The 26,233-nt window shown below is 43.6% G+C and overlaps 1 protein-coding gene across 2 annotated transcripts in view; it reads left to right on the top strand.

Annotated features, from left to right (window-relative positions):
- PGM3 (phosphoglucomutase 3) overlaps positions 1-26,233 on the top strand; it is a 328,635-nt gene that overhangs the window by 21,661 nt on the left and 280,741 nt on the right. The window contains exon 2 of one of the 2 annotated variants that reach the window (XM_069235610.1): positions 5,880-6,035. The exons of the other annotated variant lie outside the window; for it this stretch is intronic. Coding sequence (XP_069091711.1) covers positions 5,987-6,035 — 49 coding nt within the window. The 5' untranslated portion in view covers positions 5,880-5,986. The remainder of the gene's footprint in view (positions 1-5,879; positions 6,036-26,233) is intronic. 2 annotated transcript variants of the gene reach the window in all.

Raw genomic sequence — 26,233 nt, forward strand, 5'->3', positions numbered from 1 at the left:
TATTGCAGTTGCCTTTTCAAAGATGCCCCAGACCTGCCATTGCAGAGCCTGTGTGTGCAGTTTAAACTGCCATTTCGACATGACAAGTGTACCCACTTGCCAGACCCAAACATTCCTTTTTAGGTCAAGAGCTCTGGCCTATTGTAATCTATTTGTGGGCTTTTAACCATGCCAACCGCATGCCCATCACTGTCACTCGTTCATGGGCTTGCCTTTCAAAAATCCTTTATCCTTTCTTATCATTGGTAAATGCTTTACGTTTGTCTCTCCCTGGGGCAGTTTTGTTACCACCTGGGACATCGACCCTATTAAATGGATTATTGCACGTTTGCTGATATATTTGACTGCAAACAAACTTCTTTTTCCTTTTGTGTCTCTTCTTTGCGCTCATGGTGACCATGACACTTTGAATCAGCTTGCTTATGTCAGCTGTTTTACTTTTCATTTTCAAATTATGTGGCAAGAAAAGTTCAGTTAGGAATTCTAAACGCTAATAGCTCTAACTCGAGCAAAAGCAAGACCCATTGCATTGCAAATGCTTTTTATTACATGGTGGACATCTTTAAGGTAGGCCCTGGACTGGGTGCAGCGTATTTAAAGAGTTGGACATATACTTTTAAGTTTGACATGTCCAGGTAGTGAAAAACTCTTAAATTCGTTTTTCACTATTGCACGAACTTTCTCTCCCATAGGCTAGTATGGGAATTTCCTTAAAAAATCTTTTAAGTGTAATTTTGCGTGGGAAAAGATAGACAAATGGAGTATGGTGTCTCTGGAATCAGAATTTAAAAACACATATTGTGATACAGATAGATTTTAAATTGCAGGTCTGTTGGCATTTTCTTACTTTGAACATCCTGTGCCTTAGCCTGCCTCAAATCCACATCTGGTGTGTGTAAGGTTAGGTGACAGCAACCTCTGTGCATTCCATTCACGCAGCCTTAAATACAGAACACTCAACTTCCCCTGCATTCCATCTGCATACTGATGTGTCTTCCTGGTAGTGATGGGGCTCTCACACTTTAAAGGGTAGTGGTCTGACCCCACATAGGGTACTGATAACTCCCCCACCCCCCAAGATATCGTGGCAGACAGAACTGGACTGAAAGGGGATCTGGTGTACTTCAAAAACAGGTTTAAACGTTACCCCTGCATCAAAGGCATTTTTGGGTATAATTTCTGGGCCTCTGACACCGTATACTAATAACGCTTCTGGACTGAGGACATTCTACCAGAAAGAAGGACCGTGGGGCTGTCAGGAGGGACTGCCACTTTGCTGTTTGCTCTGCTGTGTTGGCCTGCTGCCTGCTACTTCTTGTGAGAGGACTGGATCTAACTCTCTACATCCTGCAGTCTAAAGTTTCTCCAAGGGCCTGACTGAGCTTGCCTTCTGTTTCTGAATTCTCTGGGATATCAAAGAGTGCACTTGCATCTTGCCCCAGGATATGGGCTCCTCTGCTGTAAGTCCTGCTCTTCTAAGTGGTGCCAAATACAGTCTCGGGCCCGCTTCTGATCGCGGTCAGACTGAAGTTTTGGATTTACTCCAGTGCAGCGTAACCAAATAGCCCTGGGTGGGAGCTGTTGTGTCCAAGCACTGCATTTTGAAATAATCTTTCAAAATTCATAACTTGGCTTGTGTATGATTTTTCTCGTTTTGGTCTTGTTTCACCTAGATAAACATTGGCTATTTTTCTAAACTGGTGTGGCGTCCTTTTGTGGGGTCTTCATTGTGTTACTGTGAGTGTGCACAGATATATTACACACTGCCTCTTCAGTTTAGTCTGACTGCTCTGTGCCAAGCTACCGCAGGGTGAGCACAGGTAAACTTTTAGTGTGTATCTTACTGGTCTTGACTGACTAGGATTGTGATCCCTACTTGGAAAGAGTGCAAACATCTGCCAACTAGATACCCACCCAATTTCCAACCGGGTGTCACAGTTATTAATTTCTTTTAAAAAACCTTTTAAAGCGGTGTCTTCTCCTACTCTTGCCCAGTGGGTCTAGGAGATGATGTTAAGAGCAGGTGTGGATGTCAGTGCATTTGGGGCAAATGCTGTAAGAGGTGCGGCTGCTTCGACAGCTTTTTTTTGATGGGTGATGCGCTTCAGGACATTTTGAGGTGTGCAGATTGGTCGAATGATGAAACTTTCAGAAGGTATTATTTCAAACCAGTTGAGACAATCAGCTTGTTTAATTGAAAGGCTTTACGCTTGCATAATGTTAGCCTCTGGGTCTCGCCATAAAATGTAGATTTTCCACAGACAGGTGGGCAGAAAATCTGGATTTTATTAAAGACACAGAGGCTAATATTATTCCTCCCTTTACTCCCTCCCTTGTTTCAACATATTTTTGTTTGGTTTGTAGCGCGTGGTCAAGTGAACTAATGGAAGAATTTGCTGTACTGGAAGCAGACATTTTTGGAGAAAAGAAGAACAGGAGGATTTAAAGTTATTTCAAGGAGAGACTGTTTTAGAAGTTGTTTCAGTAGCAAAGAAAGAAGGAAGATGGCTGGGGGTTCTAGCGTTTTATTGTCATGTTGAATGTTTTCAGTGTTCTATATTCTTTAAAGTGACTGCTGGAGTAGTGGCTATAAAGTAGTTTATGCATAATATTAGCCTCTGTGTCTTTAATAAAATCCAGATTTTCTGCCCACCCGGCTGTGTAAAATCTGCATTTTAATTCGCACTGACCAGAAACATTTAATGAAGATATTGTCTCCTGGATCAGATGGGAAGGGTTTTACAAGACTTGCTAGGTTGGCATCTTGATTGCAAGAATACATTTACACTATTAAATACACACCACCTGGAAGAATTGTTCAAGCTGATTGTTCTGCATGCCGTTGAATTGGGAGAGTGTGGATAAGGAAGCAGTGGTTTGCAGTGGGAGGGATGGAGAAAATTATTCAGGTTTTTGTGCAAAACTACAGAAGTTTTTATGAGAATACCTATTCAGTTCCATTCTCAAGTTTAAAACGTTTGTCAGCTCATCACATCTACCCTGAACGCCTGACACTCAAATATAATGCTAGCAAAAATAACTATCTCTGAGGTGGCGGAAGTGCTTCAAAAGATGCCTTATGCAAGTGGTAATGATGCACACCAATAGAAATTTACAAGGGATTCACAAAAGAGCTGCTCCTTTTCCTTGCTGCTTTATTTATCTCTATAAGGGAAGGTGCTGGGATAACTTTAAAGAATCCACCATAGTACGGTTTCTTAAGAAAGACAAATCTCGACAAACTTAAATTCCTACCTGCCGATAAGTCTGCTAAATGTGGATTATAAATTATTCATTAAAGTGTGGGCATCTTGTGTTATCCTCGTAGCTAAAACGCTAATTGATAAAGAACAGAGGGGATTTTGTATCCAACAGGTTTATGGTAGCAAATACAAACTTTTTAATTCAGGCTATTGATTATTTTAGAAGCAATCAAACTAATGCTGCGATAGACATGAGTAATGCTGAAAATGTCTTCGTGGTCATTTGGGGTGCCCTTTTTGCAGTCTGAGTAAATTCAGGTTTCCCGATCAGTTAATAAATATGCTTAGAAATTTGCAGAGGCTAAATTTATGGTTAATTCAAGGTTTGGGGCCTCTGTGAAGATAAATAGAGGTACCTGTCATGGGTGCCCTATGTCCCTCATTTTTTGTTCTTTTTTTACCTTCTTTATCGAACTTCTAGCAGAGAAGATTATAGTACAGGGTCAATTTACCCCCCTATTGATGGGATCCAAAAAGATAAAATTATTTGCGGACTGTATTATTCTGTATCTAAATGCCAATGGTTAATATTCAGGGAGCATTTGAGCTAATACGAGATTTTACTAATATAGGTGGGTATAAGATCAATCAAAGTAAAACGGAGCTCTTTTTATTTAATGCATCATCTATTGATCTTCCACATGCCCTCCCCCCCCCCCCCGGCATTGGTCCGGAAAGTTCAGGGCTTATTAGAAAGATACTTCTATTGATGCTGACGGGTAGGGTAGCACTTACTAAGATGTCAGCATTACCACTAATTCTATTTCTCTTTTCTAATGTTCCAATTAGAATCAATGGTTCATATTTTAAGGAGTTAGATTCTCTCATCAGAAGCTTTGTTTGAAACAAGAGAACCACTATGGTTAAATACTAAATTTTCCAGTTGCTTAAAACCAAAGGTGGTTTAGCGCGTCCTCATTTTCAGACTTACTATCAGGCGGCATTGCTTGAGACCATGGCACAACTCATTGAAGGCACTGGAGTATTAGATGACCTTTTATTGAGGAGTATGGTGCAATAGTCAGCAATTGATTTACCAGCCTTTATAAAAACCGCAAAGCTTCCGAACAAGTCTAGATACAAGGAATTACAGGAGTTGGCAAATCAAATTAGTGCTCTGCTTCGTTCATGGCATATGTGTAGTTTTATTCATATCACTAGTTTTTTAACGGCTAACTTTCAAGAGATGAGGCTCTGACAGTTATTCGTCCCCTAGTTTGAAGTAAGCTGACAGGATTTAGGTAATTGGTGCAGGATTTTGCACAAACAGTAGAATCAAGATTTAGTTACCACGCATTTGGGGAAAAATGAACTAGAAAACCAATTGCTGGTTACCTATGGGGGACTGGCAGCTCATTTCGGCGCTAGGGCACAAATCACTGAAGGCTGCGAACTTCAAATGGATGTCTTTTTTTGTCTTGTTGGATGGCATTTTCCACTCTGCAAGCTCTGCACAAAAATATATTTCCATCCGTCCCTGATCAGTGCTTTCGCTGTCAAATGAAGGATCGGGGAATTGGTTGCACATATTTAATGTATGTCCCATTAGAAAAATGTTATAATGTTTGTTTTTCATTTAATAAAACAAACATTATTATAACATTTCACTAATATTTGTAAGCCAGTTACATAGAAGAAAAAGACAAAGGCAAAACCTATTAGCTTTGCCAATGCTTGCTATTGAGTTGGGGCCATGGTACGATTATACCCTTCATGCACGTTCCCTCTTAGGAGGTTGCTGAATAAATTGATCTACTCTAAACTAGCACTATCAATTTGCAGTATATGATAACATTGTGGTGTATACCGCAGGCACTGACAAATTCATCCTTATCTCAGTGGATTTGGCTATCAAGAATATGTTAACGTGTTATTAAAGTATATGAATAAGGAGGAGTGCACATTGTCTTACAGGAGATTGGTATTCTATTTAATCGCTCTATTTTTTGTGGCATCAGAACTTTAAGCTCCTTTGAGGGGGTATATGAAAGTACTTTATCTTTATGCACTTTATTTTATGCACTTTAAATATTTTTTGCATACCCAAGTACTGTATTTTGATGCACTTTAATTATCCTGGTATCAGCGCTTTGGAGTGATTTCTTTATCTCTTTATCTCGTGTGCACTGTATTTTTATGCACTTTACATATCTTCGAGAATCGGAAATTGTACTTTGGGTACACTTTGGCTTTCCAGGGACCATTGTTTTGAAGTGATCAGTTATCTTGCATTGTGCACTTTTATTATTATTATTATTATTTATATATATATATATATATATATATATATATATATATATATATATATATATATATATATTTTTTTATTTTTTATTTTTTTTAAGGAAGATATGCTTTCTAAAAGACAGTACTGGTATGTAAGTAGCAATGTTTTAAAATACCAGAAAATTGTATGGGTAATGGTCAGTTTTGTCTAGTTTTGAATGTCAGTGGTGCTCATTTTCTTGTGTTTTATAACAATGTATTCAATTTCTTTGGAATCTGCTCAATAAATAAAAATAATTTGAAAAAGGTTGGACATTAAAAGGGTTTTCTTTTATCTGGTTTGGGCTTATTCTACGACAAAAGTCTCTCACTGCATGTATCCCTCTTTAGATTATTGAAAGGAAGAAAGCCTGATACCACACTCAATCTCGCTTGGATGAAGGATTTGGTGGAATGAAGGAGTTTGCCAAGTGAAGACAGCCAATTTGAAGTTTTAAATGGTGGCCTCACATATGATAGGAGTTTTTACCTTCTTATTGCCTTACGGTATGGTCTGGGCATGTGAGGAAGGGAAGGAGTAAGTTTGGTGTCCTTTTGAGTGAGAGAATTCCATTGATGGCATGTGGATTTGGTTGTTAGAGACCAGTGCAAGGAGAATTGTGAAGTATGGGTCGTCTGGTTTTGTGTATAGGAGTGAGAGAGCGTAGCTTATATAATCTATATTAACATGAAATGTTTATGAATTAATGTGTGATAATGCCGCATAGAAATTGTATTAATACATTTTGCTTCAACGTGCACTTGAAATGTGACCACGGGGAGTGGCCGCCAATGTATACGTGGACTAATAAAATGACTAATGTTCATGAATTATTATATTGAACAAGTTTTGTACTAAATATTAATGACTATGTTATTGAAATTGTGCTAAAATCTTGTAGGCCTTAAGTTAGCATGAGCCGAAGCTTAGCTGCCTGGCTCTCATATTAAATGTATTTTTCCTAACTTGCAGTGTGCTGACTCGCAAAAGGACATTACCTCTTGTTTTCTTCAAACTAGAAGATGAATGTAACCATAGTAGATCCGTTCTCACGAAATTCATATTTCTTGTAGAAAATGTTAGCCAAAATGCAACAGTGTAGATGAATGTAATGTACAAGGTCGTTTAAACCGGTGAAGACAATGGAGCTACTGACCAAAAGATGTGCAAAGAATTACAGAAGGATGAAATCATACCGGACGTGCTACCTCTGAAGACGTCAATCATATGGACCAATAAAATGTCTGTAAACTAATATGGGGTGAAAGATTAATGACATAATCTGGTTTTCTAACTGGGTAAAGATAGTGGGGTATAACCAATGACCAATGAAAGTTTAGGGGAATGTACAACGAAAAAGGGATAAAAACCCATGACACGGGGAGCCATTTAGAATTAGGTAGGGAATGCTATTGATTTTATCCAGAAACTTTGTCACTCTGTTTGGGTACTTACTTTGGCTTTACTTAAACCATCCTTTTCTTAGAATTGCCCATTTTACACTTTACCTCCTTATGAGGGAAGTGCCCCCCTTTTGCCCCGGAGCTGAATTCTGACTGATGGCGAATCGACTGATGTCCTGAAGATGAAGACTGAACCTGAGTGCTGACCTAAACCTTGGAGGGTAACTATGACAATTAAATTGTAATTTGTCTGTTTGCTTTTCCTTTTCCTTTCTAGGTACCAACTGCTTACTTTTGACAGGGACCATAGCTATATGTTTTCCAAATTGGTGTTCTAACTTGTTTTGCATGAAGCCCAACATGCTAATGCTAATCAGTGGTTAGGACAGGTGTTCACTAAAACTGACGCAAATAGACAAACGACTGAATCTATGTTTTGTTGAACTGACGCACTGATGATACTCTGCTAAAGTTGATCTATGTTTACGCTGTGTTATGTTCTGATATTTGTGATTCTCGCCTTAATTAAATCTTACCAAAGTTGACATATCGTGACAATGCTATTATGTTTCTTGGTTTTAAGATTAACACATATACTTTTAGAATTGTAACTAATAAGGAATAAAAACTCTAAAAAATTCTACTAAACTGGTGTGGTTATTCATGACTGCAAGGTCATGGTAGTGTCTTGAATTGATTAATGACTTTGACTAAAGTGAAATGTATAGTTGTGATAAATATTGTTGACATTATTGACGTATTGATTGACATATTGATTACTTATCTCGTCCTAAGGTGTCTCTCAACTGGGTCAAAAGATTCATTGGCCTAAAACGAGTCCTAATGTGTTATAAATTGTCATAGAAGGACGCGTTAGCAGGAGTGATGGTAAAGATGAAGGGTGCAGTGGATTTATGCTGATGAAGGATGAGGAAGCAGTGCCTGGTTTGAGAACCAATACTGATATTAGTGTGTATCATTCAGACAGTACTGTTTCAGGTGGTAACAGTTCGAGGGTGAATGATAACTCAGTGGCATGTGGAAATGTCTAAAGTGCTAATACTGGATTGGAAAGAGTAAGGAGAACTCCAAGATATTTGCAAGAGTTTCTGAGATGAAGGAACAATCCTGGTTGGGTTCCGGCACCTATTAATGCTCATAGCATAACTTAATTTTGTTCCAGGTTATTTAATGATTATTGAATATTATAGAATAGTCTTTTTAAACCTGTTAACATTTTTTATTTTTCCTTCAGTGTTACGTTGTATGTTTTTTATGTATTTTCTTTTCTTTGTTTGCAGCTTGTATTGTTAAGGGAAGTAGATAAATTTTGATTTCCTTTTACTTTAAATGGAATGTTCTTTTATGAAAATATTCCATTGTAGTTGTGACTGAGTGTGAAAGTTCTGTCCTCCAGCAGTTACTTGCTGATTGGTGGAGGGAAGAGCATGCTCGAGTTTATGCACTTAATTTAACATAGGACTATCTTACAAAACATTGTGTTCGATGCATTGTTCAACAGATTTCTGTAATATGAGTGCAAGATTATGCATTTGTGAATGGCATGGTATAATCTGCATTTTACTTGTCCCTCCACTTCATTGACCTATTTTTGTCTGTGTATAGCGCCTCATAAAGTGACAAGATCAGTCCTCTTGGAGCAGATGAGAAATATGTCTTTCAGTGGTGCCGACTCATCTGAGATATCTAGTACTCCAACCAGTATCTGCTGTAAAGCCTTAGCTAGCCTAGCATATATCAGGAACTGTTTTGCTCGAAACTCAAAACAGATTTGGATTTAGCTAAAGGAATTGAGTGTACCATCATCATTAACCCCTTCACTGCCAGGCCTTTTCCCCCTCAGATGCCAAGCCTTTTTTTTGGCTGTTTGGGGCAGTTCGCGCTTAGGCCCTCATAACTTTTTGTCCACATAAGCTACCCACGCCAAATTTGCGACCCTTTTTCCAACATCCTAGGGATTCCAGAGGAACCCATACTTTGTGGTTTCCCCTGAAGGAGACCAAGAAATTAGCCAGAATACAGCAAAAATGTCGTTTTTAAAATAAAACAAATGGGAAAAAAGGGCTGCAGAAGAAGGCTTGTGGTTTCTTTCCCTGAAAATGACATCAACAAAGGGTTTGCGGTGCTAAAATCACCATCTTCTCAGCTTTCAGGAAAAGGCAAACTTGAATCAGAAAACAAAATTTTTCAACACAATTTTGGCATTTTACTGGGACATACCCCATTTTTACTATTTTTTGTGCTTTCAGCCTCCTTCCAGTTAGTGACAGAAATGGGTGTGAAAGCAGTGCTGGGTCCCGGAAAGCCAAACATTTCTGAAAAGTAGACAAAATTCTGAATTCAGCAAGGGGTCATTTGTGTATATCCTGCAGGGGTTTCCTACAGAAAATAACAGCTGAATTGAAAAAAGATTGAAATTGAGGTGAAAAAACAGCCATTTTTCTCCACGTTTTACTCAGTAACTTTTTCCTGCGATGTCTGCTTTTTTAAAAGCAATATACCGTTACGTCTGCTGGACGCTTCTGGTTGCGGGGATATATAGGACTTGTAGGTTCATCAAGAACCCTAGGTACGCAGAGCCAATAAATGAGCTGCACCTTGCAATGGGTTTTCATTCTATACCTGGTATACAGCAATTCATTTGCTGAAATATAAAGAGTGAAAAATAGGTATCAAGAAAACCTTTGTATTTCCAAAATGGGCACAAGATAAGGTGTTGAGAAGCAGTGGTTATTTGCACATCTCTGAATTCCGGGGTGCCCATACTAGCATGTGAATTACAGGGCATTTCTCAAATAGACCTCTTTTTTTACACACTGTCTTGCATTTGGGAGGAAAAACTGTAGAGAAAGACAAGGGGCAATAACACTTGTTTTAGTATTCTGTGTTCCCCCCAAGTGTCCCGATAAAAATGGTACCTCACTTGCGTGGGTAGGCCTAATGCTCGTGACAGGAAACGCAACTTGGACACATCACATATTTTTACATTGAAATCTGATGTGTTTTTTGCAAAGTGTGTAGCTGTAGATTTTGGCCTCTAGCTCAGCCGGCACCTAGGGAAACCTACCAAACCTGCGTATTTTTGAAAACTAGACACCCAGGGGAATCTAAGATGGGGTGACTTGTGGGACTCTCACCAGGTTCTGTTACCCAGAATCCTTTGCAAACCTCAAAATGTGGCCAAAAAAACACTTTTTCCTCACATGTCGGTGACAGAAAGTTCTGGAATCTGAGAGGAGCCACAAATATCCTTCCACCCAGCATTCCCCCAAGTCTCCAAATAAAAATGGTACCTCATTTGTGTGGGTAGGCCTAGTGCTCGCAATAGGAAATGCCCCAAAACACTATCTGGACACATCAAAAACAAAACTACCTGTTTTTGCGGGGGAGGGGGTCACCTGTGTTTTTGGTCGTGGGCTCAGCAGCCATCTAGGGAAACCTACCAAACCCAGACATTTCTGAAAACTAGACAACCGAGGGAGTCCAGGGAGGTGTGACTTGGGTGGATACCCCTATGTTTTCTTACTCAGAATCCTCAGCAAACCTCAAATTTAGTTAAAAAAAAATTTTTTTCCCACATTTCTGTGTGGGACCACTGCACAGGGAGAAATTTCACACCTCCCAACGTTCCCCTCAGTCTCCTGGTAAAAATGATACCTCACTTGTGTAGGTGGGCCAAGTGCTTGGGACATGGAATAGACAAAAACATGTTGATTTTGAGGAGGAACCAAAGTGGGTTCAAAAGGGCAGTTTGAAGAAAAACATTTTTAGGCTGACAAGTGCAGCAGGAGTTTTATTGGTATAGATGAGACAATGTTGGGTGGTAGTAATTTTGTGGATTCTTGCAGATTCCAGAAAGTTCCATCGCAAAAATGTGGGAAAAATGTGTGATTGCCAGCAAAGTTGGAGGTTTGCAGGGCATTGGGAGTAAGAAAATGGTGCAGGGTGCATGTGAAGCACACCACCCTGGAATCACCCAGGTGTTTAGTTTTCAGATGTGGCTAGGTCTTGTGGATTTTTCTACATGGCAGCATCCGATAGTCCAAAAAGTGCAGCCCTCACTATTCCAAGTGGGATGATTTTGAGAGTTAGCCAAGCTCTCATGGCCCAAATGTAAAACCAAAATAATCAAATGTCCTCTTGCTTGCTGTGGGATAAGATGTTTTAGTGTACGGGGGGAGCTGAAAGACTGTTACCCCCTTCTGTTGGGATGGGGGCATAACCAGGCCCATACTGGTTGGTAGCCATCACCCCACCATTTATTTTAATTCCCTGGCATCTAGTAGACTTTCTGCCCCCCCCGGGGTGTGGATCAGGGGTAATTGCCTGGGCAGAACAACTTTGGCCCTATTTATTTGGGGTGGGGGTATGTCCATACCCCCACCCTCTTATTTTGAAAAAAATATCTTCCCTGGTCTCTGGTGGGCTTTCTGCCATGGTCCTTCTAAAAATAGGCCGATCTTCTCCCAAGGGGGCAGATATGGCCAACAGTAATGTGCCCCTATAGGAAGCGACCCTTGCCCAAGGTGCTGACCCCCTCCCCCAAAAAACACACACACACCCACACCCCCCCCCCCCCTTCCACCCCACCAATCCCTGGTATCTAGTGGTTTCTGCCCCACCCTTGGGGGAAGATTGGCCTAACAAAAATAGGCTGATCTGCCTCGGGGGGGCAGAAATGGTCTGTAAATATTTTGCCCCCCCCTGGGGAATGGCCCTTGCCCAAGGGGCTGTTCCCTTTATGCGTAGGTATAATAAAACATTTTTTTTTAAATCCCTGGTGTCTAGTGGTTTCTGCCCCCAAGGGGGGGCAGAAATGGGCTAAAAAAAATTTGGCCCCGTGGGGAGCGACCCTTGCCTAATATAAATATATATATATATATATATATATATATATATATATATATATATATATATATACACACACATACAGATATTATACAAAACCATAGAAATTCACCTGTCATAGTTATTTACCTCAAGGAACTAGAACTCGTGCCCTATGGTAACCATAACTCGCGCTCCCGCGATGCACAGTTTTTTGTCAAAAACATTACTTCAAAAACTACATTATATTATTAATGATGTTATCAAAGATGTCATGAGGGCCCTAATTTGTAGAGTAATTAGCAGTGCATGGCGACAGTTATAGTGCGCAGCAGGAGTTGGACACAGGGCCTGGCCTGTGGCCAGGCCCGACCAGGCCAACCCCTATAACCACCCAAACCTGGGCTGCGCACGCCCAAAGTTCGTGTGTGGCGGGGGTTGGCCAGGCCCTGCGGCCAACTCCCATAACCACCCAACCCTGCACCATGCAAAGCCGAACAGTTTGTTTCTCTTTGTGTGAGAATAGGTGTGAAAGGGTGTCTCGGGGTGTGTGTGTGTGTGTGAAACTGGGTGCGTGAGAGTCTGAGTGGGAGGGTCTGAATGGGTCTTAGAGTGCCTGCATGAGTGTCTGAGTGGGTCTGTGACTGGGTGTGTGAGGGTCTGAGTGGGTGCGTGAATGGGTGCATCAGTGTCTGAGTGGGTCTGTGAGTAGGTGCATGAGGGTCTGAGTGGCTCTGTGAGTGGGTGTGTCAGTGTCTGAGTGGGTCTGTGAGTTCGTGCATGAGGGTCTGAGTGGGTTTGTGAGTGGGAGCATGAGCGACTGGGTCTGTGAGTGGGTGTGTGAAGGTCTGACTGGGTCTGTGAGCCTGTGGGAGGCTGAGTGGGTCTGGGTGGGTGCATGAGGGTCTGAGTGGGTGTTTTAATGAGCGCATGAGTCTCTGAATGCACGTACGAGTGAATTAATTAGTGTATGAATGAGTCTGTGAATTTGTTTTGAATTTTATAAAATTGTGTTTTTTTGTTGTTTTTTTGTGCCTATTCTCGAATATTGCGCATCGTGAACAAAAATGATTTCAAACACCCTATATAACACTCTTGGGGTCAGGGTATACCTCCACCCTGACCCCTTATGCTACTTTTTCATTTTGTTTTTCATTACCAAGCACAGTGTCCCCGGGACTTTAAAATGGCGGACAAAAGGTTGTAGCCAGAAAATTATAGCGCTTCTATTTGTGCGTGCATTCGCTAGTATTCGCAAATTGAGATCTCAGATATACACATTTGGATTTTCTTTAATTTCTCGTAAACTACTGAACGGATTTACATCAAATTTGCACAAGTGTAATCTACGTACCGAAACCTACCTTTCTGCTAAATTTTATGTCATTCCTGTGAGAAAAGGCCACTTTTTGATATATTTACCCCCCCCCACACACTTTTTGCCTGATGTATGGTGTAGCCTAGAATTTGATAGTGCCCAGGGCCCTGCTAATCAGGTTTCCTGGACCAGAGCTATTTCCCTAAACTGTTGTAATGCATTGGCACAATTGGTGACACTCTTGGCTGCCAGCATAAGCCCCTAGTAAATGGTACTCAGTTGCCCAGGGCAGGAGGCACTAAGGTTAGGCCCCTCAGGGCAGCAGCACTGATTGTGCCATCCTCTAGGCCCGTGCATCCAGGTGCATCCAGCATTGCCATTGCAGACTGAGTGCCCTGATGCAAATGTAAAGTGAAAACTCGACATGGCACACTACCTGTGTGCCCTGTCCACTGCATAGTATGTAGGTAAGTCACCCCTCTGGCAGGCCTTCAGTCCGAAGGCAGAGTGCACTATTGTATGTGAAGGCATGGCTGCATGATCTACATCCCCCACTATGTCCTTGCCAAACCTGGGACATAATGAGTGAACAGAGCAGCCATATTAAAATTCATGTGCTGGACACTGGTCAGTACAGGTTTCACAGCAACATGATGGCCACTCTAAATCCTGGGTTATTTGGTATCAAACAACTCAGAATGATAAATCCATACTAGTGCCAGTATTGGATTTATTATAAAAGAAATCCAGGGGTCACCTTAGAGGTGTCCCCTGCAAAAGCTAATTAACCTTGCATGGTTGCTGACTGGTTCTATCCAGCCTGCCACCTCCAGATACCCAATCTACAAACCTTGGGTGAGAGATCTGTCTCTCTGGTTTGTAGAACAAAGCCCTTCCTGGGTGGAGGTGCCAACACCCCCTCCCTCAGGAAAGTGTACTGCCCTCACGGTGAGCTTCAAAGGGCTAACCGTCTTTGAAACTCAACCCCCAGGCCTGCTGCTTGCAGCAGATGGTAACCCCCATGCAAACCCCCACTTTTGGTGGGAGCAACGGCGGGAAACTCAAAGGGTAGGACGAGTGGCCCCTCCTGGCATGCACCACCCCTAAGGTGTTGCCTGTGAGATGGGCACTCCATTTAATTTTCCTCCATCTTGAATGGAAGGAAAATAGCCAATCAGCGATAGGGAAGTGACCCTTCCCACAGGAAGTGGTCACTTTAGTGGGTGTTGCCACCCAAACGTAGGTGACCTATTGGTCACTAGAAGGTTCCCCCTAAAACGCCCACCAAATACAGTATTTAGTGGGCATCTCTAGACCAGGAAATCAGATTTGACAGACAAAGGAAGACTAGGAACAAGAAGATCACAAGAACTGTGGACCTGCTGTACCCAAGAAAAGAACTCCTTTCAGAGTGAAGGTACCACTTTACAACTTGAACCAAGCAAGCCAGTGAGGGTCACTTCACTGACCAGCGGCTAACTCTCAAACCGGATGCCGCAGCTGGACCAAACGTCACCCGACCACTGCGAGGACAAATCCTGCCTGTGTGCCAAGTTTGGTTGCACTGCGACCCCTAGTGGCCAGACCGTGCCAATACTCTGGGTATTGGTCAGCTAACATCGGACACCGAGAAAAACAGCCAGCCCGGGGCTGCAACTGGACCAGGAGGAAGCCCCAGTCAAGGGACTTCTGGAACACCCTGGACATCCCACCAGAATGCCCCCATTATCCTGCAAACAACCCTTTAACCAGCTTACCTCTTGCTCCAGAGGGCATCCTTGTGCACAGCTCCTGACTCACCAATTTGCTATGCACCCGGCTGGCCTGTGTTCTGCACCGAAGAGCCTGCTGTGTCCTAAGGGTCCCCCACCCCTTGCAACCTCGAGACTCCAAGGGGACCCGGGAGATCTAACTAACCTGTGCAGTGCTTTTCCAAGTGGCCCCACGCAGTGGCCCTGCACCAGCTCCAGAGACCTTCTCCAGCTGACACAGTGTGCCCATCAACAACCTCTACCAACCTGCAGAAGAAGAACATGGTAAACCAACTGTACGATTGTACGTGTATTTTGAAAGTTGCTCCACCATTGATTACTATAGTGCGTAATTATCCTCAAAATGACTATTTTCATTAAAGTTCTAAAATTCATATCTCAAAAAGTACTTCTGATCTTCGGCAAGAGCAGCAACACATGGAACGATTCCTGGTAGCCTTCAGAACTAGGACCAGCACACACTCCCTCCGAACAAGCCAGAACCCTCAGAATCATCATTGACAACAGGCTTACTATGGAATCACAGATTAACACAGTCTCCTATGCCTGCTTTTTCGCTCTGCACATGCTACATAAGATCTTCAAGTGACTAACCCTGCACACAAGACGCACAGTGACACAGGTCCTCATAACCAGTTGACTAGACTACGGCAACGCCCTCTAAGTAGGAATCGCCTCACAACACCTACAAGGACTGCAGACGATACAGAATGCCGCATTCAGACTCATCCCCCACCTTCCACAACAATCCCACATTACACCACACCTCAGGCAACTCCACTGGCTCCCCATGCAGAAGAGGTGCATATTTAAGCTCCTGACCCTCGCACACAAAGCTCTACACAACCAAAGACCCGCCTATAATAACTACCACCTGAATTTCCACCAACCATCAAGTGGTTTCAGGGTGATCCGTCAAGCTTGGGCTGAGAAAAAGATGTGGGGGGGGGGCAAAAAAGTGGCATTTCCCATGTTACTTTCCATAGGACCTTTACATAAAACTACAGCCCGAACCGTGGGACGGAATTGTAGGAAGCTGGCCCTCTATGTAGTGTGCAAAGATAGGCACACTGTGCAGGGGTTCCAGGCAACCACACATTGGTTAACAGGGGTAAAAACTAGATCACCTAATGCTCTAATTTTTAAGGTAGCTTGGCGAAGCAGTTAAGCCAATCTTAGAGAAGTGCAAAGCATTTATTGTACTCACAGCATCAATCTTGCAACTCACACACTCAAAGGAATAACTCAAGAACGATTTATACTTCAGATTTGTATATAATTTTTAAGAGCAAGATTATCAAAATATCAGAACTCCAGTCTTGTTTGTGTTTAGCTGCAGGCAGTTTTCTTTCATCCAGTTGGCAACACTTGTCATGCATCTGTGGAAGTTGGTTTTGGTTGTGGTGGGGGGTTGTTGGTGAGCACTGAGGAAGAGTTTGGTGTTGTCTGCATAGGAGATTATGTTGAGGCTGTGGGAACTGACGATGTTGGATAGCGGGGTCATTTATTTGTTAAAAAGCATGGGGCTGAGGGATGATCCTTGGGGGGGACTCCGCAGATGATGTCGTTTGGTTTGAAGGTGAAAGGAGCTAGGTGAATACTCTGGTTTCTTCTGGTGCCGGAGGAGGTGCTCCTTCTGAGTGCGTCCCCTTGGATGCTGAAGTGGTGGAGTCTTTTGATCAGTGTGTGCTGGGATATAGTATTGAAGGCCGCTGAGAGGTTGAGGAGGACAATCCGCTGTTTCTCCTCGGTTGAGAAGGGTGCGGATGTTGTCCATGGATGAGATCAGGGCTATCTTAGTACTGTGATTGATGCGGAAGCCGGGTTGGGAGGTGTAGAGCAGCTGGTTCTGCTCCAGGTAGGTCATGATTTGCTTGTTGATGATTTTTTTCTAGTACCTTAGCTGGGAAAGGGAGCAGGAAGATTGACGTGTAGTATTTGATTACACTATTGTGAATCAGACTCTTAAAGGTTTGGGTGACGTTCACAAATTTGTTAGTGTGTTTTTCCATGGTGTTATTTAAGTGGGTGTCTACAAGAAGCATAGCTGTCAGATTCTATTTTTGTGATGATGGTTCTCCTTTTTTGCTCTATTGCAACATCATGCATTGCAGTGAATGTCTGTGTCTGAAGTGCCACAAAAAGTATCATATAGAACGATAATAACATGTTTTAGTTAAAATATAAATTCTTTCTTGGTGTTACCATACCAAATTAATATTTTGTGCCACATACCTGTAATACTCCCTAAACACCTCACATTGAATTTAGCACATCAGCAATATATCAAGGCACCAGCACTCACTCTTGAAAATATTTACTTTCCTTCCCTGCAAGCAGTTTCTGAACTGCAGTCCAAACTATAGTACTTTTGCATCTGAATCAAGACAATGACCCACATTTTGAGTTTGTTGGGCGGAAAAGGCCGGCTGCCAAACTCCTGAGGTCAGTTCACTGCCAGTGTGGTGACCTTACCGCAGCCCCTATTACGAGTTTCCCGCTGCGTCAGCTGGTGGAAACAGAGTTTCCGCCCACTGGCTCAGGGGGAAAACAGCCCACAACATTGACGCCAACTTGTAATCGAGCCGACGGCAATGTTGTGGTGTGTAGGGTGCAACAGAACCCGTCACTCTTTTACACTGTCACTGCTAAGCAGACAGTGAAAAGTGGGACCGAGCTGCCCATGGGGGCCCCTTCACTGCCTTTGCCAAGTGCATGGGTTCCATGGGGCCCTCAGCACCCCGTCACTACCAGCTTTTACATGGCGGTGCAACCGCTGTGTAAAAGCCAGCAGAGAGTGTACTTGTAATCCCCAGGGCACCGCTGCCCTTGTAGATTTAGACTGCCGCACCACCAGGCTGTCGGCCGGCGAAAAAGTTGCGTTGACTGCAGTCCGACCGTGGCGCGTTCGCCTCTGTCACAATGTGGAGGCCAGAATGCCACATTGGCGGTAGTCCGACCGCCACCGCGAGTCTGGCGGTCCTAAGACGGCCGTGCTCGTAATGAGGGCCAATGTCTCATCCCATCCAGAAATATCACTGACCCCTGAAAGGTATCCTACGCAATCCAGTATGTATCATCAAAGGCCTTAACAGATCTGACCCCATCATCCCTAGTACTGCTTCAGTTTCGGAAGAGCAATCTCACTCTCATATGGGATTCTGGTCAAGGTTGATAATGCTACCCCGGGGGTCCCCATTCCATAGTGGCAATCCTGTCACAATGTCTACTCTCTGGAACCACATATATTGCCTGTTTTAGCATATGTATAGGAATTTGGGTAGTGTGATTATCTTTTTCAGTGTGGCTCTGCCAAGTAGGGAGATGGGGAGTTTCTTCCAGTGTCCTGCATCCATTTAGTATTCCTCCAGAATTCTATTCAGGTTATATCTCATATGTATTTTTGTGTGTATTCCGAAGTATTTAAAACCATCCTGTTCCTATTTTAGTGGACAATTATAAATGACAGAATGTAGCGAATGTGTCAAGGAAAATATGGCTGATTTGTGCTGGTTCATTTTCACCCTAACTATTCATCAAATCTGTCCATTATTTCCAGAATCCTGGATACTAATCTTTCAGGCTGTGCTAGGTAGAGGAACAGGCCATTTGTGTATAGGGAGAGCACATACTTTAAGCCTGAGTCCCCGGATTAGGAAGTCTCCCTGAGCTCAACCTGCAAGGTGTTCCATCGCAAACAGGAGGGGGTAGAGAGAACAGCCCCATTTCATGCCCTGGCCCAGCTGGAACTCCTGTGACAGGGTACCAAACGCTGAACCTTGCAATTGGTTTAGTGTACAGCAACCCGACCCACTATAGGAATTGACGGCCAAACCCCATCTTCATCAGCACCTTCTGAAAATATGTCCATTCTGTTGAATCAAATGCCTTCTCGACATCGTGTCAGTTGCACCACTAGTACTTGCATTGTGCTTATTCTTGCCAGGCAGCCGTGTCAGTGCCGGAGTTTGTGGCACATAGATCTATGAGACATGAAGCTTGACTACCCTGTAATTATTAGTTTATCAATTATTAGGAGAAGGCATTTAGCAAGAATGGTTGCCAATAACTTGGCATCCGTATTGAGGAGAGAGAAAGGCCTATCAGTGGCGCATTCCTCTGCTGGTTTGCCGCTTTTGTGAATGAGCATTATAGTGGCTGTTCTAATGTCTTGTGGAAAATACCCTTCCTTCTTGTTATCATATAACATGTGTTTAATGGATTCCTCAGTTTCCTGCTCAGACATTTAAGGAACTTGAGTTGCTTTATTACCTCTATTTTCTTTCCACCTTTAGTTTTTGGTTTAACTGTTTCCTATCTTCTCAGGATATGGAAACAATTGGGATGTCTGTTAGGAAGTTCCCCAGATCTGCAAGTGATGGCCTCTTTATAGAATCTTACAGTTAGAGATAGTCCACAAATTTATGTGCAATTGCTTTGGATGTGTTCACCACCTTGCCTTGGCCTTTTGTTATATTTCTAACCCATTCCAGCTTTGCCACTCCAGCCAACATCTTCCCTACTTTATTACTGACCTTATATAGTCTGTGCTGTTTCAACTAGAATAGTACCCTTGCCTTTCCCTTCACCATCTGCCTATGGGCGTCTTTAACCAATGTCATCTGGTGAGACGGGTTCACCTCTGGTTCATGTAATTCCTCTGCCATGTTTGTTCCAGTTCATACACTTCCTTTTCCCTCTCTCTTTGGTTACCTGTTGGAGTAGATATGAGCTATGTACGAAGGACAGTTTTGCTGGCCTCCCACACCATCACTGCTGAGTCTACTGATTACCTCACTTTCCTGGAAGTAGAGATCTGTCTGCTGCATCAGATACTTTCTGGTCTCTCAGCCTTTTGAAACCTAAGATTGTGGTCTCCTACTCCACGATTTCCCAGGCCTATCGATCTCCACCTTAGTGTATAATGGGGAGTTGTCAGATATCCCCCTTGTAAGAATTGTGTGTCCCTCTACCTCTTCCCTTCTGCGGATGGCACAAGGATGTAATCCAGTCTAGTGTGAGACTTCATTCAATTAGAAACCTATAATTGTTGTTCTGTAGTGATGTGAGCCTCCCTCCATATGTCAGTCCGTCCCACTGCTCTCCTGAAATTGTGTGTGTGCACTTCTGCTTGGTTGTGGTGATTCTGTCTAGCTCACCCTGTATTGTTAGGTTCAGATACCCTCCTCACATCCAGGAGGGTGTGACTGGACTGGATTGTCAATCCTCCACTGCTTTCAACATAGCCAACATCAGAACATCAGCCCCCAGGAAAGTATACAAAGATTACCATAATCTTCTCTCCATTCCATTTCAAACATGCAGCTACCTAGCATCTACTCAGATCTTTCTGAATTGGACATTTTGAGAATAGAAGCATTTTCTTGGCCATGATTCCCATCCCCTTGAAGCCGGACGTGAACCCTGAAAGAGCCAGGGTCTTGTATTTTCCCCAGCCCAGGAACCCACAGTTATTGCCTACTAAGTAGGTCTTTTTCAGGAACACAAGATCAGGACTATGCCTGTTGAGGAATTTCATTGCTACTGCCCTCATCAACTTATGACCTAGCCCAGAGTTTCTTCACCTGTGGTTCGAGGACTCGTGGGAGTTCATGAGGCCTACGCAGGCGGTCCACAACTGTATTACAAAATTGAGTAATATGAAAAGTATTTTAAATTTATAAAATATTTACAAATGAAGCAAAATTGAAAATTTTAAAACATTTTCTATATTTGATTGAACTAACAAAATATTTAAATATCTGAGCATTTGTTTGGTGTATACTTGTTTTTTGTACTTTTGTCTATTTTTTTGAGGTTCATATCATAGAAATCCCTGATCCACGAATTCAAATAATGATTCAGTGGGGTTGCATAGAAGTCAATAGGTTAAAAACCGTTGGCCTAGCCTAGCCCATTCATACTCCATGTAGCTATTTTAAGGCTTTCCCTTTGGGCTGCTAACCCCAGCGGTATGGACGTTGTTTTTAGTGTCTGTGTGGTCCTCTGGTGTCCAGATTGTGCCTTTCATTCATTTGAACTTAAATCTGTCATATTTCTGGCCAGCCTTACCCCACTCAATGCACCCTGCTGTGAGTTTAAAACTGTCCATTTCCCTAATGCCTGTTCCCCTATCCCCCATGATAAACTTTAAATTATTGTACTTCCACAACAGAAATGTTCATTGCTTTCTCATCTCTTTTTGTGACTGTAGGAGAAAGTGCCCCCTCCCAGGTGTGGTGTGCATGGTCCATCAACCTCCGACCCCCTCAGGCATGGACTTTCCATCTTGCCTCTGTTCATGATGCATCAGAGTCCTTTAGTGCTGGCTGTACTCCTCTCACACAGGGTCCTCTGTGTCCATTGCAGCCTTCAGGGTCACCTTAGGCTTCTTTTCATTGCAGCTCTTGTGTTGCAGTTTGTTTCTTGTTTCCAGAGTTCCCCCAGCCCTCTAGCGATATCCTGGTGTCCTAACGCACCAGGATTTTCCCTCTGCCAGAAACTTGTAGCTGAAAAGGAAAGAGTATCATATATGGGCTGCGATAGCTCTGCTTTCACTTTATCAGTGGCCTGCCGTTTTGTGTTTGAACTGGTTGGGATTCGCCTTGTTGGGCCCCATTTAGGATTAGGTTGCGGTCTCTAAGGGTAAGAAACATGGAACCTGTGGGCCTGGATCTCGCTCTTGGCTTCAGCAGCAACCCCAGTACAGGGCAGGCCTGTTGAGTTATAAAGCAGAAGGAGCGGTCTCCCAGATTCACCAGGTTCTTCATGAGAATCTCAACATACTGTTCAGTCACCTGCCTCTGCGCTCTTTGAGAGACTCCCCCAAGATGGTTATTGTTGCACCTGGATCTCCTCTTAGCTTCTTTAGCCATAACCTGTAGATGCTAGGTGGGTTCTCTTATCTAGTTTACTTAAGTAATCCGCTCCAGTTTAGTTTTCCGTTGTCACCTGCACCGAGATTTTGTGAAAGTTCGTTCATAGGATGTTGACGTCCAGTGCAATCATATCAGTCTTCTGCTCCAGGGGATTTCTGGAGCCTTTGACTGCTTACAGCACTTCCCTAGGGATGGCTCATGTTCTGCTTGATCTTGCCGGCCTCTGTGACTTTGTTCTTTGAGCAATGTTGCACTGGCTTTTGTCAGCCCCCACCTCCTTCCTTGATGGATTACTTTCTCAACTTGTGTGTCTGCTCCATTTTGCGTTCTTTCACCTGGTCCATCGTAGGGGACTGTGCTGTTGGTGATTTCGCAATGCTTTCTCATCCCTTTTGTCAGGGCCCCTGTAGGAAAGTACCATCTTGCCTGGCATGTTACCCTCATTTTTACGTGTGTGTCAGTTTGCTTTTGCCTGTCTCACTGGGATCCTGCTAGCCAGGACCCCAGTGCTCATAGTTTGTGGTCTGAATGTGTTCCCTGTGTGGTGCCTAACTGTGTCACTGAGGCTCTGCTAATCAGAACCTCAGTGCTTATGCTCTCTCTGCTTTTAAAATTGTCACTGCAGGCTAGTGACCATTTTTACCAATTTTGATTGGCACACTGGAACATCCTTATAATTCCCTAGTATATGGTACCTAGGTACCCAGGGTATTGGGGTTCCAGGAGATCCCTATGGGCTGCAGCATTTCTTTTGCCACAAACAGGGAGCTCAGACCAATATTACACAGGACTGAAACTGCAGCCTGAGTGAAATAACGTCCACGTTATTTCACAGCCATTTTACACTGCACTTAAGTAACTTATAAGTCATCCATATGTCTAAGTCTCACTTGGTAAGGTTAGGTGCAAAGTTACTAAGTGTGAGGGCACCCTGGCACTAGCCAAGGTGCCCCCACATAGTTCAGGGCCATTTCCCCAGACTTTGTGAGTGCGTGGACACCATTACACGCGTGCACTACATATTGGTCAATACCTATATGTAGCTTCACAATGGTAACTCCGAATATGGCCATGTAACATGTCTAAGATCATGGAATTGTCCCCCCATGCCAAATCTAGTATTGCGGTGCCAATCCCATGCATCCCCGGGGCTCCAGCATGGACCCCGGGTACTGCCAAACCAGCTCTCTGGGGTTTTCCCTGCAGCTACCGCTGCTGCCAACCCACACACAGGCTTCTGCCCTCCTGGGGTCTGGGCAGCCCAGTCCCAGGAAGGCAGAGCAAAGGATTTCCTCTGAGAGAGGGTGTAACACCCTCTCCCTTTGGAAATAGGTGTTAAGGGCCTGAGAGGAGTAGCCTCTCTTGGCCTCTAGGAATGCTTTGAAGGGCACAGATGGTGCCCTCCTTGCATAAACCAGTCTACACCGGTTCAAGGATCCCCGAGCCCCTGCTCTGGCACGAAAGTGGACAAAGGAAAGGGGAGTGACCACTTCCCTGGCCATCACCACCCCAGGGGTGGTGCCCAGAGCTCCTCCAGTGTGTCCAAAACCTCTGCCATCTTGAATGCAGAGGTGTGAGGGCACAATGGAGGCCTCTGAGTGGCCAGTGCCAGCAGGTGACGTCAGAGACCCCCCTCTGATAGGTGCTTACCTGACTAGGTGGCCAATCCTCCTCTGAGGGCTATTTAGGGTTTCTCCTGTGGGCTTCTCTTCAGACAACGAATGCAATGTCGCGTGGGCTCTCATTATCCTAAATGAGACTACTGGATTTCTAGGCAGCAGGATCGATAACGGTGTGGGGGACTGAGTCTGACCCACGTGTAAGGAACTCTGTCACCCTAAATCCGTTTTTTGCTCCGGCTAACTAGCAGTGCCTCACTTCTCCCACAGGGAAGAAATGATACGTAAAACTAACCACACTACACCCTCCCCTTGTCGGTAGCAAGTGGTTCCAATAATATAAAAGTATGCCCTCAATACAAACAATACATAAAACTATATATTTCGACAAGGTCAGAAGACAGCAAAGTCATAAATTTAGGAAACATGTGACGATAAAGCCAAATTCAATAGAGTGTCAATTTTGCAGGAGAGAAAAAAATCCAGTTGTCAGACAGAAGCAATAGAACGTAGGAGCTCCTCCACTTCGATATATGTTAATATCGGAAGATCCACGCCACAAAGTACCATGGAGCAGGTGTGTTCCAAAGCCCCAAAACCATCCAGGGCGGCACCCCGTGCAGGGCCTAGGAAAGAGACAACACCATCTTCCTCCAGGAAGGGAATCTCATAAACGGCCTCACAAAGCAAACGCAACCGTAGTGCACAAGTCTGGGAATGAGCCCTAATCGGGAACATCAACAGATCAGTTTCGACCACTGGATGGCGCTGCAGTGAGAGACAGAAAGCCAGTGCATGTTCAAACGAGCACCAAAGGCACCGAAACACGGGTTGCACACAATCCAAAACCGGTCTGAATGACAGAGACCAGTCACACTCCAAATGGCCCAGGAGTGTAGCTCCAAAATGCTGCATCATGCGTTCACGACACAGCTGCGCTGACGGGAGCAGCAATATATGATCTCGTCGTGGCGGGACAGCCATTGCGAAAAAATAGCAACAATAGCAAGACTCCAGCCAACAAAGCCAAAGTAATCGGGAAACCCCCAAAAATGCTTCCGAAAATAGAGTGTATAGCCGAAGGTATCAAACCGAATATGGAAGAGAAGGTGTGAGCAAAACCAACACCAATGGCTTTGAAAAAATGAGCAATACCAGCAGTGCTGGATGCATTAAATATATGTCCCACAAGTTCACCGAAGTGACTTGGAAAGTTAGTATTCAAAAGGGACTGTATCTCTGCCGATGACCTTGCCACCTGAAGTGCGTAGGTTTCGCTAGCAGATGTAAGGGCCACATGCTTTTGAAACAATAAAGCTTTTAGCCGACTCAACTTGTCGAAATTAACCTTGGAAGTAGCAATATGAGGCCAGATGTCCGCTACCTCCCTAATTTGAGTGGGGGGAAATAACACATTCCCGCAGCACGTAACGGCCTTGTTGACAACGACAACATCAACTATTCCGGTACGCATGCCACAGCAGCGTTCGCTGTTAAGAATAATGTAACTGCTGTTAGAAAGCACCTGGAAAGTGTTTTTAATAACCGGGACTAGAACTCCCTTCAGATAACAAGCTAAGTTAGCAATCGAAGCGTTACACGCCCCGTGCAAGGACAGCTGTTTACAAACCATGGAATGGCTGATAGAAGCTTCTCATTCGCTACCGCTAAGAAAAACCTCTCTCAAACCATTAACACATCTGTATTGAAAGGGAAGCTCCCACACCTCGTGTATGTAACTGTCTCCCAATAGTTCATATCTACCCACCGGAATGTGCTTCAAACAAGAAGTAAATTGCAGAGTGGAGATAGGCAAATTAATAACCCATGAATCAACCACTCAGCTGACGGAATCTCAGCCACCGTGAAAGGCAGTTTCTCCAATTTCTCAATATTCAACATAACATATGTCGCTTCCTTTTTAGCCATCAGCTGTTGTTGACGAGTCAAATTAAAGGAGACAAAGATCTCTCTGGCAAGAATGTGCTGCCATGGAACGCGACCTGCCTTCAAGGTCTGAAGAGTCCAACCCAGCTGCATGATGGACCGCGCCTGACTCTGCCCATAATATAAAGAAGACATGTCCGATTTGATAATGTCAATAGCAGAGGAAACAATGCTGTCAATCGTGTAAACACGGTCAGAAAGGGTATGCATGCCATTATCAACAACAAAGTCTGCATCAGGTTTTCCTGGCCAATCTGCCTCAACCGGGCTGCAGCCTCCTGTTGTGAAAGCTTCCAAATCTCATTATAAACTTCGTATAAGACCCTTTTCTTCCGTGGTACCTTCGGACCTGACAAAAAATCTTGTAAATCAGTATCATTAGACAGTAACGTGAGATGTGACTTAACTGCATCCAGCGTGGATGACTTCAACCATTGCTGACAAAGCTTCCCCACGCTGTATGTAGTTATAATATCAGCATGTTCTGGTGAAATGTAACGAGGGTCTGCCCTACTAGTCCTGAACCCCCCTGAAGAGGTGACAAAACGTTGATGACACTTATTAGTGTCTATAGGCCATAATAACCACCCGCCCGGATGTATCGATTAAGTGTTAAGCGTACCATTCTGGACCCAATGTGTAAATTCACTAAAAGTAGCATTCACATAGTGCTGCCAGTTGTTTAATTTGGAAGGGACGGGTATACTAGGCAAATTTAGCTCTCTAATTGTCGCCAAGCCCAAACATCTAGTCTGTTGTACTGTGTCATTGAGGAAAATCATCTGCACAGGGATAATACATGCTCTAAATAATGTGTCCCTGCCTTGCATCTGCCAATTTTTCGTACCCCAAACACTTTTCAAGTCAACAGTCTTAAACCAGTATTCATACCCCTCGACCGAAAGTTTAGATACAAACA

This window comes from Pleurodeles waltl, chromosome 5 (genome assembly GCF_031143425.1).
Source record: "Pleurodeles waltl isolate 20211129_DDA chromosome 5, aPleWal1.hap1.20221129, whole genome shotgun sequence".
In the NCBI taxonomy this organism is placed as follows: domain Eukaryota; kingdom Metazoa; phylum Chordata; class Amphibia; order Caudata; family Salamandridae; genus Pleurodeles; species Pleurodeles waltl.